The sequence below is a fragment of the Salvia hispanica genome, chromosome 3, assembly GCF_023119035.1.
Source record: "Salvia hispanica cultivar TCC Black 2014 chromosome 3, UniMelb_Shisp_WGS_1.0, whole genome shotgun sequence".
Taxonomy (NCBI): Eukaryota; Viridiplantae; Streptophyta; class Magnoliopsida; order Lamiales; family Lamiaceae; genus Salvia; species Salvia hispanica.
Window position 1 is genome coordinate 42099966 of NC_062967.1, and position 12851 is coordinate 42112816.

General features: G+C 35.7%; 1 protein-coding gene and 1 long non-coding RNA gene across 3 annotated transcripts; both read right to left on the reverse strand.

The window, feature by feature from the left end:
• Positions 1-2507: 2507 nt before the first annotated feature.
• LOC125211934 lies at positions 2508-3548 on the reverse strand. Of its 2 annotated transcripts, none has more exons than XM_048111900.1 (2): positions 3349-3548; positions 2508-3122 (listed from the first exon to the last, which is right to left on the reverse strand). In XM_048111900.1, the coding sequence occupies exon 2, from the start codon at positions 3118-3120 to the stop codon at positions 2743-2745; it is 378 nt and encodes a 125-aa protein (XP_047967857.1). In that variant the 5' UTR covers positions 3121-3122; positions 3349-3548; the 3' UTR covers positions 2508-2742. The 2 variants fall into 2 exon arrangements, with proteins under 2 accessions (XP_047967857.1, XP_047967856.1); XM_048111899.1 differs by having other exon boundaries at positions 3326-3541.
• Positions 3549-8140: 4592 nt separating this feature from the next.
• LOC125215410 lies at positions 8141-9262 on the reverse strand. Its single transcript, XR_007175257.1, has 2 exons — positions 8523-9262; positions 8141-8424 (listed from the first exon to the last, which is right to left on the reverse strand). It is a non-coding gene; the product is annotated as an uncharacterized LOC125215410 (long non-coding RNA).
• Positions 9263-12851: the final 3589 nt, after the last annotated feature.

Genomic DNA, 12851 nt, shown 5'->3' on the forward strand with positions numbered 1-12851 from the left:
TGATGCAAATGTTTGAAAATGGCGCTTTGTCTGCCGTTTTGGATGTCCAAATATAATTTCAATCATCCAATTAAATGCTTCTTCCACGCGATTAAATTAATTGTTAATTTATAATGACTTGTCCAAACTATATATTAAAAGAAGTTATCCAAGACTCCAAATAAGACTTTTGTTACTAATTTACTATAATTGTTATCTGCCGTTAATAGAATAACTCGAATGAGTAATTATCAAAATGACAAACAAAATGAATAGGAGAAAGAGTTAAATTACCTGCAAGACTTTTTCAGAGTACAATTTCAGCAAAATATACAGATATTATTAACTAATGCTGTTAGTATTAATTGAACTGTGACTGAATTTTATATCCTTAATTCCTATAGTACTTTCATAGTACTAGTACTTGTTTTACTACCAAAATTTTGTTTCATTGCAATTTTCCTTGTGCTCTCAAGTTTCAAGTATAGTAGTAGCATTATCTTGTCTTGAATTGTTCAATGACAAAAAGTTTTTTTTTAAATTTATGTTATAATAATTGTTTTTAATTAAGTCGTCCAAATTTTGGTGGATGAATAGTATTCTCTGGACTGAGAGACCACCTTCCACTTTTATTTATTTATTGGTTTGAAGTGTCTGTTTTAACCTAGTTATAGAATGGTTAATGTTTGATATCAATGGTCTCAGATTCAAATTCATCGTGACGCGACCTTAAAACTTTTGTTCACTATTATTATTATTATTCAATAAAAAAGGAGTAAGGTTGAGAATTAATTTGGCTTGAATTTGTAATACAGTTGTCTTTATTATTTGGCATTTTGGTGGACGTGGCTACATTTACAAGCAACAAGAGAATCATGTTTAGAATTATTGAGATGAGAAGTGAGAAGATGAATAGAGAGTAGACAGAAGGTTTGCAGATTGGAGATGAGAATGAAATAAACAAAGTCCAAGAATTGATCATGAGATTTTTCAATCTCATTTTCGCCGATCACAACCTAAAACCTTAAACCAATCAATTTGACTATAAAATGAATACATGCAATCAATCTCAGCACTAGGAGAAACTGTCTAAGTGGCCCTCCACCCAACTCACCAACCACAGCTTAAGTCCACTGTCATTTTTCTCAACTCAAAATAAACTGCTCAAGAGCCTCCATATTGGGTTGAGGAATAATCAAAATTTGATTTTTGAACTTCTACTTAACTTATAAAGTAACAGCATTTAAATAAATTATTTACTCTTGGTCTTATGTATATAATCTAATTACACTTAACTTGTTGAGTAAATTGCTATAAAATAATTATACATACTTTTAACCGTGAAGTAATTTAAATTCTTAGGCCATTCACACTAGCGGACAACCCTCAATTCATATCCAATTTTCTTTTACCACGTCAGCATTTTATTATACAGCCTATCCCCAGTCCATCCTCAGCTTATCTCAATTTCCTCATCATTATCTCTGTAATACATTTTAATTGTTGATGTTTATCAAATGCAAAATAACAAAAATGAATTAAATTAAAGAGAAAAAACGTAGAAAAAAATCAAACATATTTCATTAAAAAAAATTCTACAACCCCGTTCCATCACTCATCCTCATCGTCACTCAACCCCAATTCTTGCTCCAGATGTTGGTTGAGAGTCGCGTACTTCTTCTTGACTCTCCGGGTTGGGTTCGGCGGCCGATGCCCTTATCATCTCGAAAAACGTTTTTTGCTATTGAATCTTGACGCTTTTTGCAAAATCTTCTGATCCACTATCGATTGGGCTTTCAATGACCCGCTGGCCACCCCCTTCTCCTTCCGCTTTGCCGCTTTTAACGGCCATTGGACGCATTTGGGTAGGAGGTAATGGGGACCCGCCGAAGAATTGGTATGTACCCGCTGTTGGTTGGAGAGTCGTTATCGGGATTCATTCTGTTTTTAGATAGAGAAAATTTGTAGTTTAGAGAGAATGAAGAGGTGTGTGTGAATGAAATGTAGATGAACGAGGTGTATATATAAGGATGAAAAAAAAAACGTTTTATTTCGCGATCAGCGATCGATGCATCTCATGCAATAGGCGCCGATCGACCGGACGGCCAATCAGCACCATATGCGAATTCTCATAATCACAAATTCATTAGAGATCAATGCAGTAAAAATATAAATTTTGAGCACTTACGTTAAGCACAATATTTAATTTATGAGTAATTTTTTTAAAAATGAGATAGCACACAAGGCTACAATCCTAAATATTTCGTCTTCTTTAAGTAAAAACGGTTGGATTTGTGGGTTTATATTAATCTGTGATATGTTAATTTTTATTCTTGGCCACATTGGATTTGAATTTATCAGGGGCTATTAACTGTCTAATGTTCTAATCTAAGAAGTGCTCTAAACATATGTACTTCACAAAAATATCAAACAAGTTGAAAGTAGCAAATCTCCTTTATGGCTAACATTCAATATTCAGTTAAATTTCTTGTACATGACTTTTCTCAACCGTAACACCACCAAATATATAAGCGCAATGCAATGAGTAAAGACCCATCATTAACTCAATTAAATTCAGAAAAACACTTTTCAACATCAAAAAAGAACATTAAGAAAATAAGTAGTAGAGTAATTTAAAACACATGACTTATTTCACAAACCAATGTTTCATCACATCTACAACTACAAGACTCGACGCTTGGCTCAGCTCGACTTGAGGAGGTGGCTCAGACACACTAGCATCTGCGAGACTCGACACTCGGCTCAGCTCGACTGCAGCGCCGGCTCGCAGCTCTGGCTGCGCAGCAGGGCAGCCTTCTTCACCGGGCTGGACCGAGGCGAGTCGAGGCTCCTCAGAAGCAGCTGTTTGACCGCGTCAATCAGCTCCTCCGTCGGATTCTTCGGCGGCGCCAGATTCTTGAAATTCCGGCAGAAATTCATGTGCCGAATTAGCGCTTCTTCGCTCCCAATTCCCCTCTCCGACCTCACCACCTCGTCCTTCACCGCCTCGCCGCAAAGCCCGCAAATCCACCGCCCCGAGTACCGCTCGCGCACCCGCTTAATGTACGCCTCCGTGCACTCCTCCGTCAGCCCGCAGCACTCGCACCGCGCCACCACCGCCGCCGCCGCTTTCTGCTCCATCACTGAGGAAATTTGATAAGAAATTCAAAATTAAGTACTAATTGAAGATGGGATTGTCACAAATCACATAAAAATCGAATCTTTAGATGTTAAAATCAATCAATTTCAGCTCTCATTAAGTACTAATTGAAGATGGGATTGATGCAAATCACATAAAAAATCGAATCTTTAGATGGAAAAATCAATCAATTTGAGGGGATCTCACCTTGATTGCAACTGCTTGTTTACCTCTCCTTCTCCCACTCGCCTTCTTCTTCAACAATTTCGCCGCCGATGATGAGACGCTTGAACACCATGTACATTTCCCGCAGAGCCCTTCTCTATCAGATTGGAGTTGTTAAGGTTGTTTGTGATTCCGTGGAGACATGTGAAACATGTTATATGTGTATGAATTTGGTGAGATGGAAAGTTGGGACTCTCCTTTGCCAACTGTGTAATGTTTAAGGACAAAATGTGTTATCTCCAATCATTGGCAGCTTCTGCGACACTGTTATATTTGTGATGCCGATGTTTTTTTTCGGTTTTTTGCCTCAGCTGTGATCCCCTGCTTTCTGGGAGTAGTGGGATTCGGTGCACCCGGTTTGATCCTGGCCGTCGATTTGATGTGTTTCGTCTTCTATTAATAATTTACTAGTACTACTAATTAAACCATTTATTCTAGTCAAGTTTTCACATTGATACAAAAAAATTCTAAGCTAGTGACTTGTGTTTGGTTTTTTGGATAAGTGAGGAAATCGGTCAAAATGAGTTTATTGATGAGGTTAGTTAATTTATCGGTCTCCGAGACTTTATGAGTTGATTAGTGATTAATAAATTGGTGGATTGGACAAAATGATGGGTATAGTGACCATTTTCAATTTTAATGGAATGTGTTTGAAATTTGGTTCGCATTATCTTTCCTTTTTACTTTATTGTTTTGTTATCACATGAATGGAATCAATATAGATTGGGATGTTTAAAAATTATCGAGAGTATATAGGTTAATATTATTCGGATAGGAAACCAATCAAAAATATCTGCATAATGAAAATAAAATAAAATTGATTCGTAATAAATTTATTCTTTATAGATCGAGTAATTAAGAATAAGGAAAAACTATGCAGCCACATTATGATCAGCCACACAGGGATATAGTAATAATTTTCACATACTATAACACCACAAAACTCCAAAATTAAAGGTAATTCAGATTAGATAAGTGCATTCCATTTTTTGGGAAATTACTATACATCACAAAACTCCAAAATTAAGATGTGTAGAGGGTATCATATTTTCACATGTATTGGGAGAGATAATTTGAAACGAGTCAAGCGCAGTGACGGTCAAATAGTAGATGCAACAGGTGATAAAAACTAATGGAGGTATGCCAGTTGTCGCGACGACGACGTTTCACGGTAACACTGTGCAAAAAGCACTATATATCGAACTAACCAACCGCAGTCAATATTATTCAGTGCATCTCTTAATGCTATTAAATTTTAATTAATTTCACCTCCACTGTGGGCCTGTGGCTTTATTTATCCAGAAAAAAATTAAAATTTGCTAGATTTGTAGTTTGAAAATTATGGTTCTTTAATTGTATTTGTAGACTGTAGTGTTTAGATTTTCATTATTGTAATTTTCTATATTTATTTCTCTATTTTTATTAATTGCTGAATGTGGAATTGAATTATAGCTAAAAACGAGCTTGAAATGAAAAAAACCGACGTGATAGTAGTAAAATTAGGATTGTGGTTAATTTTATTTAGTCTGCATCATGAATGTTCTTATATCATGTAATTCGGTCAAAATCTGGCTGATTTCACAAAATTTTTAAATAAAATTTTAAACTGTTAAATTTCAATTTCTTTTTAGCCACCATGTCTGTGTACAAAACATTGTAAATTGATGCTTAAAATAGTAGTAATTGTTTTATTAAAGTAAGATTTTTTTTTTTTTTTATGAAATGATATGATTTAAGTCTCATCGAAAGATATTCTTTTGTACAAAAATGAGGTAATTGTAAAAAATAAAAATTTATGATTTAATATTTCGCTTTTAAACATCACGAGACTACCAAAATTATTTTGAAGAAAACTCTATATATATAAATTACAATCATAATCTTGATTACTGGGAAAGTGTGATCAAATTATTGTGATCGAAAATGGAAAGTAACAAAAAAGTTACTACATATTTTAATAAAAAAAAGTATTACGTACTTCATCTGATCCCTCGTAATTGAGGCAAAAGATTTCGACACAGAATTTAAGAAATGAATATTAAGTGTGTTAAATAAATAGATAAAAAAAAATTAAGAAAGAGAAATATGTAGAGAGAATAAAGTAGAAAAAATAAAATAGGAGAGAGTAAAGTAAAAATAAAAAATTAATTATGAAAATAACTCAACTACGAAGAAATTTTCCAAAATAAAAAATGACCCAACTACGAGTGAGTAAAGGGAGTACTCGTAAAAGATGGGGCAATTAAACTATGCAATCATTGAGGTGATAAGAGATAGAGTAGTGTGTCCATTATAAGATAGGCTAACATACAAAAGTTGGATGTTCTATCACTTTGTGGTTTTATACAGTCCCATAGATTAAGCTTTAAGTTGTTAATTACGTGTACATAATATTTCCTGAACGACTACTTCAAATATAAAACTTCCAAAGCATATTTATCTTTCCTTAATTACATTTTTCACAACCTATTTTTCCAAGCGTAGCCCTTCATTTTGCTCCAATCCCACTTTCCCGCAATATACAAAATTCAATATCTTTCGGACAATAATAATTACTATACTATATTTCATTTCAAGAAATGTCAAAAGAGGACAAATTCGACATAATTATCTAGCACACCAAATGATAATTTTTGTGGCCAAGAATGCCCCTTTGAACCAACTTGTGCCATTTGTGGGTCATATAATGGCAAAGTAAGATAAGAAGGGCAAAAGAGAGATAGGGTGTAAATAGTTTTTGTACAATTTCGATTTTATTTTGTAAAATTAGTTGTTACGTAAATTATCGTCCTCATATCACTCATGATGATAATGACAATGTCTTATCACAATTGGCACTTAAATTTATTTAGCACTTCAACTATTGTTATTACGTGTACGCTATTATTGCTACTTAGACTTGGTCCAAAATATGTAGACAAATTTTAAACGCAAGCTAGAGAGATATGATAAATCATAAATAAATTTTATCAAGAAAGCAATTTATACAAGCTCATTTTATATAAAATCAATGAGTTAACTGTTCATATATATTTAGACATGTTAAACTAGTAAAAAAATGACGAGAGTTTCGTGGGATCGTTTTTTTTTATATTGCATATTAATATTGGTATTATTTTATACTTTTAAGATAGTGTTTGGTTTACCAGATAAAAACGGTAGCAAGATATAATCAATGATTAATTTGTGAGATTATTTAGTAGATGAGAGTTGGCAACTAATTATCACATGACTATTTATCTAAAATTAAGTTATAAAATTTAGAGTAAAGGCCAAAATTGATCTTGAACATATGGTCATTTTACGATTTTGGTCTCAAACATTATATTTGAAATTTTTGCATCCCAAACATTTCAACTCGGATCAAATCGGTCCAAAACTGACGGTTCCGTTAAATTATAACGGTCAACGTCGTTCAACCCTATTTTGACCCAATTAAGCATTTTTATTATATATATATTTTTATTATTTTAAAAAATAAAATACAAAGAATAAACCAAATAATAATACATATGGATCTCACATTCCATTATCACACACTCCAATTATAACACACTCAAACATTTCTTAAAACCCGCACCCAACTAAACTAGGACTCACTCCAATTATAACACACTCAAACATTTCTTAAAACCCGCACCCAACTAAACTAGGACTCATAATGCCGGACAGAGGGAGTAGTATAATTATTGTTTTTGTTGAAATTAATATTTTTTTTTGGTCCAATTCAATTAGTACCATAACCGATCGGTTCTAACCGAGTCGGTTAGTGAAGTAACTTTTTCAATTTTTTAAATTTATTTTATTCCCAATTCTACCAAATCATCTATAAATACTCTCACTTCACCAATTTTTTACATCATTTACATCAAACTATCTCTCACTCATACTTCTTTCATATTTTTTCATACAATTCACCAAATGGATTTGAACGATCTAGACCATTGATTGCGGAAGCAGAGCAGGAAGAATAAGCAAATTGTCAACAATACTATACCACCGCTGCCGCCTACCCCCTCTTCTCTGTAACCGAAAAAAACTCGCCGCTACTTGGCTCGTGATCGGGAGGGAGCTAACAAAAGGCTCGTGAACGACTATTTTTGTGACGAGCCATGGTTCTAGGAAGATTACTTCTGACGCTGTTTTCGCATGTCAAAACGCTTGTTTGTTCATATTGTCAACACATTGTCCGCCTGTGATCCATACTTCCAAATACGGCAAGATGCAACCGAACGAGTAAGTCTCTCACAATTTAGATGTATTAGCCTCCCTTGAGATTAACCAAATGAAATATAGGATTCTCCCAATTCCACATTATCCATAAAGTAGAGAGAGGGACGAAGAAGGGAGAAGAGAGAAAAGAGAGTTTGGAATTGGAGGACTTTGGACTTTAGATGTAAGCATATTATACCTGCACAAACCGAACCGAACCGCCGGTTCATAACCCGGAACCGGAATCAACGCAGTGGTTCAGAACCGCCGGATGGTTTAGTGGTTCAGGTTCAAGAATTTGAGAAACCAGAACTGCCGGTTCAATGGCTCAAAGTAGGTTTCAGGCTAGGGTGTAGGCTTTTCAGGTGTAGTGTTGTAGAAAAGTGGTCAGAAACCAGCGGTTTAGACCTAAACTGTAATACCCGCTCGTTTTCTTTTGAGTTAAGTTGTAAAGGTTCACCAACTTGGAATTTTTTTTTTTTCGTCACTCTCTTCTTATGATGAAATAAATTAGAACTCGTTAATTTGTGTTACTTAAGTGCCGATTAGATGCAAAATAGAAATATGTTCGATACACATCTAACGAAGAAGAATGTGAAGAATTTACTTTCTAGCTAAGAAAGTGCAACTACTTTCCAAATTACACTTTAGCTTACTTAATTAAATACATGTGGGTTTAAGAAAAAGGAAATTTGAATGCTAAGTACAAATTATACAAGTATGGGCCTAGAGCTTGGAAGAGGGACTTTTTTTTAGTGCAGCTTCCACCCTTGGACTTCGACTTCCTCCTCAGACCCAAACCCTTTCTCGGCCCTTCTGATTTTAACACGAGCCATGTTCGAGCCATCACCTCTGTGAACACCGAACACCTGTAACATGAAGACCAAGAGCAATCAAAGAAAAAAATTAATAACCCTGCAAGTATGGAGACTAACTATCTCCTAAGTAGAGAAAAGTGAGCAACAACCTTTCAAATATAGACCAAACACTTGCCAAAAGAGGCAAGAACAGCTGCAACTTTTGACCCCTCAACAAGCCCCTGCAAAAAGGAGAAGAAAGACAACAAATGGCATGAATGCATAGTCCTTATGTCCTTGGAATACCACCAATTCTCAGTTAAAGAATGCTGCATAAGGATCACTAAAGGTGAGATTTTCTGCCACATAGCAACAAATGGTACAGCAGCCTCATTTAAGGCTCACAAGTACACCAATCAGCCTATAAAAAGCCCCTCCACCACACTTATGAACTCCCTTCCACATACTTCAAACTTCCAGCAACATAATAAGACTTAGAGTAGGAGAGCTTGAGCTCTGAGAGCTGAAAATTCAAGCAGCTGCGGTTTCAAGAGGTAAATCACCCCCATCCCTTTTGCTTAATCAATCTTTCATGTCACCATGTAGAAACACTAGAACTAGAAGCAATAGACTACTGCCTTTACCTCAAAATCGACAGCCTAAGTAGTTTTCGCAGCATAGGAACTCACATGTTTTTTTTTACAACTGCCTTCAAATGATAAAAACCCCACCACAGTGGCACATTATAACCATTTCCAGATCAATACTCTAGTCTAAAGATCAAGCTCATCTCAGTGAGCTAAACATTAGCCAAAACGCACAAACTCAAGTCACAATAATCAAAAGAGGCCACCAACATAACTACTGCCTAACTCTCAACAAAATACATAGAAATGAAAGGGATGAGAACGTAGCTTAAAGACCGAGGGGGATCCCTCGGAGACCACCGTAGACGGCAAGGCCAGGAGGGCAGCCGCGGGGATCCCACGGGCGGCAGGTTACCCGGCTGGGCAGCTCCGGCGACGGCTCTAAGATACCCTGGAGACAGCTTTGACCACCCCACACCTCTAATCCATCACTAAAGCCACAACCTTTACAAACCTACATAATAGTTTTCGCAAGACTTATAAACCTGGACTAAAAATTTTAGGAAAAATAAAACAAAAGAGAAGTAGAGTCAAAATTCATCTTCCCACCTGTCGATAGCCGGCGGAGCGAGGTAGGATAGGAGGCCGGAGCTGCCGCCGGTACATGCACGCTAGCGGCGGCAGCTCTGTACAGAGAAGAGGCGGCGACCGATGGCGGCGTTGGTTCCAAACTCTCCAGCGACGACGGCGGCACGAGATCGTCGCCAATTGACGCCGAGCTGACGGAGAGCGGGTGAGGCGGCGGCACCGCCGAGAGAGAAGAGAAAATTTGAAATAGGGTTTGAGTTGGGTTGCGAAGATGAGGTAGAGAGAGAGAAGAGGGGAAAGTGACGGAGTCTCCGGCGACGCACGGGAGGGATGCTGATCGGAGCAGCCGGCGGAGGTAGACGAGGAGGCGCCGCCGAGCTCTCTCTCGATTTAGGGCTTGAATGTGGAATTTGAGAATGGGGAGGTGAGGGAGGGAGGGCCGATGGATGTAGGAGGGTTTTGGGCCTTCCCTCATCTTTTTTTTTCCTTAGTTGATTGGGCCTCCCTTAGTTTTTTTGGTTGGGCCTCTTTAGTAATAGTTTGGGCCACCAATTAATTAAAGTATGGACTAAGAATTTATTTAAATCATGGGCTTTCATATGTTATGGATTAATTAATAGTCCGCAAATTAATTCCACGAAGATAAGTTTAATTTTTCCGGAAATTAGCAAGAGTGCTCAAATGATTAATTTTAAGAAATTACGATACGCTAACGAGTATTTAGACCTCGAGCCAAAAAATTTTAGTATGTTTAAATAAATGGCATGGGAGGTAGCACCCTCTAGTTAAGTGAATAATTTTACTAATTTAATTAAATCTACCGATTTAATTAATATTCAAAAATTCTAGGACTCTTCTAGAAAATTTAAAGGGAGAATAAAATGATCATTGCACTTAGGATGCATTCATGTCTAAGCTTAATGGATATCTCAAAAATCTAATTAAGTATCTTTTTATTTCCTAAAGGGACGTCTTCGAACGTCATCTAAGACCAAGTTAAGGAAATTTCGGAAGGAGCTTTAGCTTTTGAGGTGGGCATTCTTTTAAAATGTGTTTTTAGTATGAAAATGTGATTCTTTGCTCAAGTATGTTGTCATGCCATGTTTTGTTTTATGATTACCTATCTGCTTGGCTATGCCAATTTAAGTTAAATCGAATTCGGGTCCCAGTAGGGCCGCAAACCCTACTCGGACTAGTGTACACATAAGGGGACCGTGAGCTAACAAAAGGGGTTGGCCGGTCCAGTGACCGTCGTGGAATGTGGCCACATTCCCGGTTCACACAAGGTTCAGATATGGTATATCTATGTTACGTGATTGCGCAATCAAAATCTTTATGAAAGGAAAAGTATTTAGAGACTCGGCCCTTTTAAATAAAAACCCCGTGATCTCTCAACTGTGGCTTGACAATTAAAATCAAAACTATTTTTGGCAATGTGCTCACTGAGTATATCAAATACTCAGCCCTGCATGTTTTTTTTTTTTAATGTGCAGGTTGAACGTGGACGGGCAGGCGATGGTGTTGGGTATGAATCCTCGAATTAGACAATAGGTAGCCCAGGGTAGTATGTCTCCATACATACTGCTTTGTCTTGGACGTTTCCGCTGTAATAGGATTCTATGTTAGAAGGATTGTGAACCTAGACCGCACTCTGACTTTATGTTGTCCCATTTCACTTTCACCTGCGAGACTTTTGTCCTAGGTTTCATCTTATAAATCATGTTTATTTTCATCCCTTGATTCTAAGATGCTTTTGAATCACGTTTAGATGCAGTCACTATCATTAGGAAGTTTGTGGTCGTGACATAAACCGCCGATTCCGGCGGTAAATCGGCCAAAATTTCAAATTTCATTTTTCTAAAAATCTGATTTTTCCCAATTTTTCTCCTATAAATATCCCATTCTCCATCATTTCTACTAGGGGTGTGCATTCGGGTTTCGATTCGGTTTTTCGCCCAAACCGAACCGAACCGAACCCGAAAAACCGAATTTAGGTTAAAATTGAAACCGAACCGAACCGAAAAACCGAAAACCGAACTTAAAAAACCGAACTAAACCGAAGAAACCGAAATTTCAAAACAAAACCGAAAAACCGAAAAAAAAATAGTATATTTTAATATATCTAATTTGTTTTATTTTATATATACTAATAGAATATAAATATATATAATATAAAATTAATATAATATATATAATGTTTATTATATAAAAATATATTAGAAGAATATATGTTATATATATGATATAATATACTAAATTAATAGGATAAAAATATATAATAATATATTTTAAATATAATTCGATTTTTTCGGTTTTTCGTTTTTTTTTTCGCTCAAACCGAACCGAACCGAAAAAATCGAAATTTTTGTATTTTTAAAATCGAACCGAACCGAAAAACCGAAAAAATCGAACCGAATTTCAAAATTTCGGTTTGGTTCGGTTCGGATATTCGGTTTTCGGTTATTTTGCTCACCCCTAATTTCTACTCACCTCATTCTTGTGTTGAAAAGAATTTCTCTTCCCAATCTCTATTTTCTACTCTCATGCGCATACTTCAATTTCAGTATATCTTCTTCTTGTGATGAGGACATGCATCCTCCTCCTCCACCCGTACCATAAAGCAGTAAAAAGTCTAAGTTACCATCAATTATGTCTCTAATTGCTAACCATTAAGGTCTCAAGAGATGACATCGGAGTTTAATTCATGTTGTAAATAATGCAACAAAGTCTACAAATTTAATAAAGGTTTTTGGGGGAAATCGTATTCTCATCCATCATATGAAAACAATTCATCTGATCTAATATGGGCATGCCCCTACCACCAACCAAGTAAGTCAGGTAAAAGAGCTACGTGGGCTTTGATTCTCAATGCAATACGAAGACACCTCAACTTAAATTTTAAATTTAAGTTGAACTCAAGTCCTTTTTTCTTTATTTTTTTTCATTTGTTTCAACTTTAAAAATATGAAAATACAATTAAATAATTGTATTTGTATATACTCTAGTCATTGAAGGAGACAATAAGACTAAATCCGGGAAACTTTTGACAATTCTACCATAATTGTTGATTGTTAGACTGAACTCAATGTTTAAGGTTGAATTGCTAAATCTTCCATCAATTTACATATATATGTAGAAACATCTCTTTGCCGACCAAGAGTATATGCTTATAAATTTATTGTTCAAAACTTCAAGTCGTTTTTGTAGGTCTTGCTGAAATTCACAAGTATATGTACTTCACTTTGTAAATTGTAATCATTATAACTTTGTAATTTAGCTTGTAGTCTTGTTGAAATTTATATCAATAAAATTACAACTTTCATC

Excerpts from the sequence above, each read along its gene's own strand:
- LOC125211934 (XM_048111900.1), bottom strand. The coding sequence starts at position 3,120 with ATGGAGCAGAAAGCGGCGGCGGCGGTGGTGGCGCGGTGCGAGTGCTGC.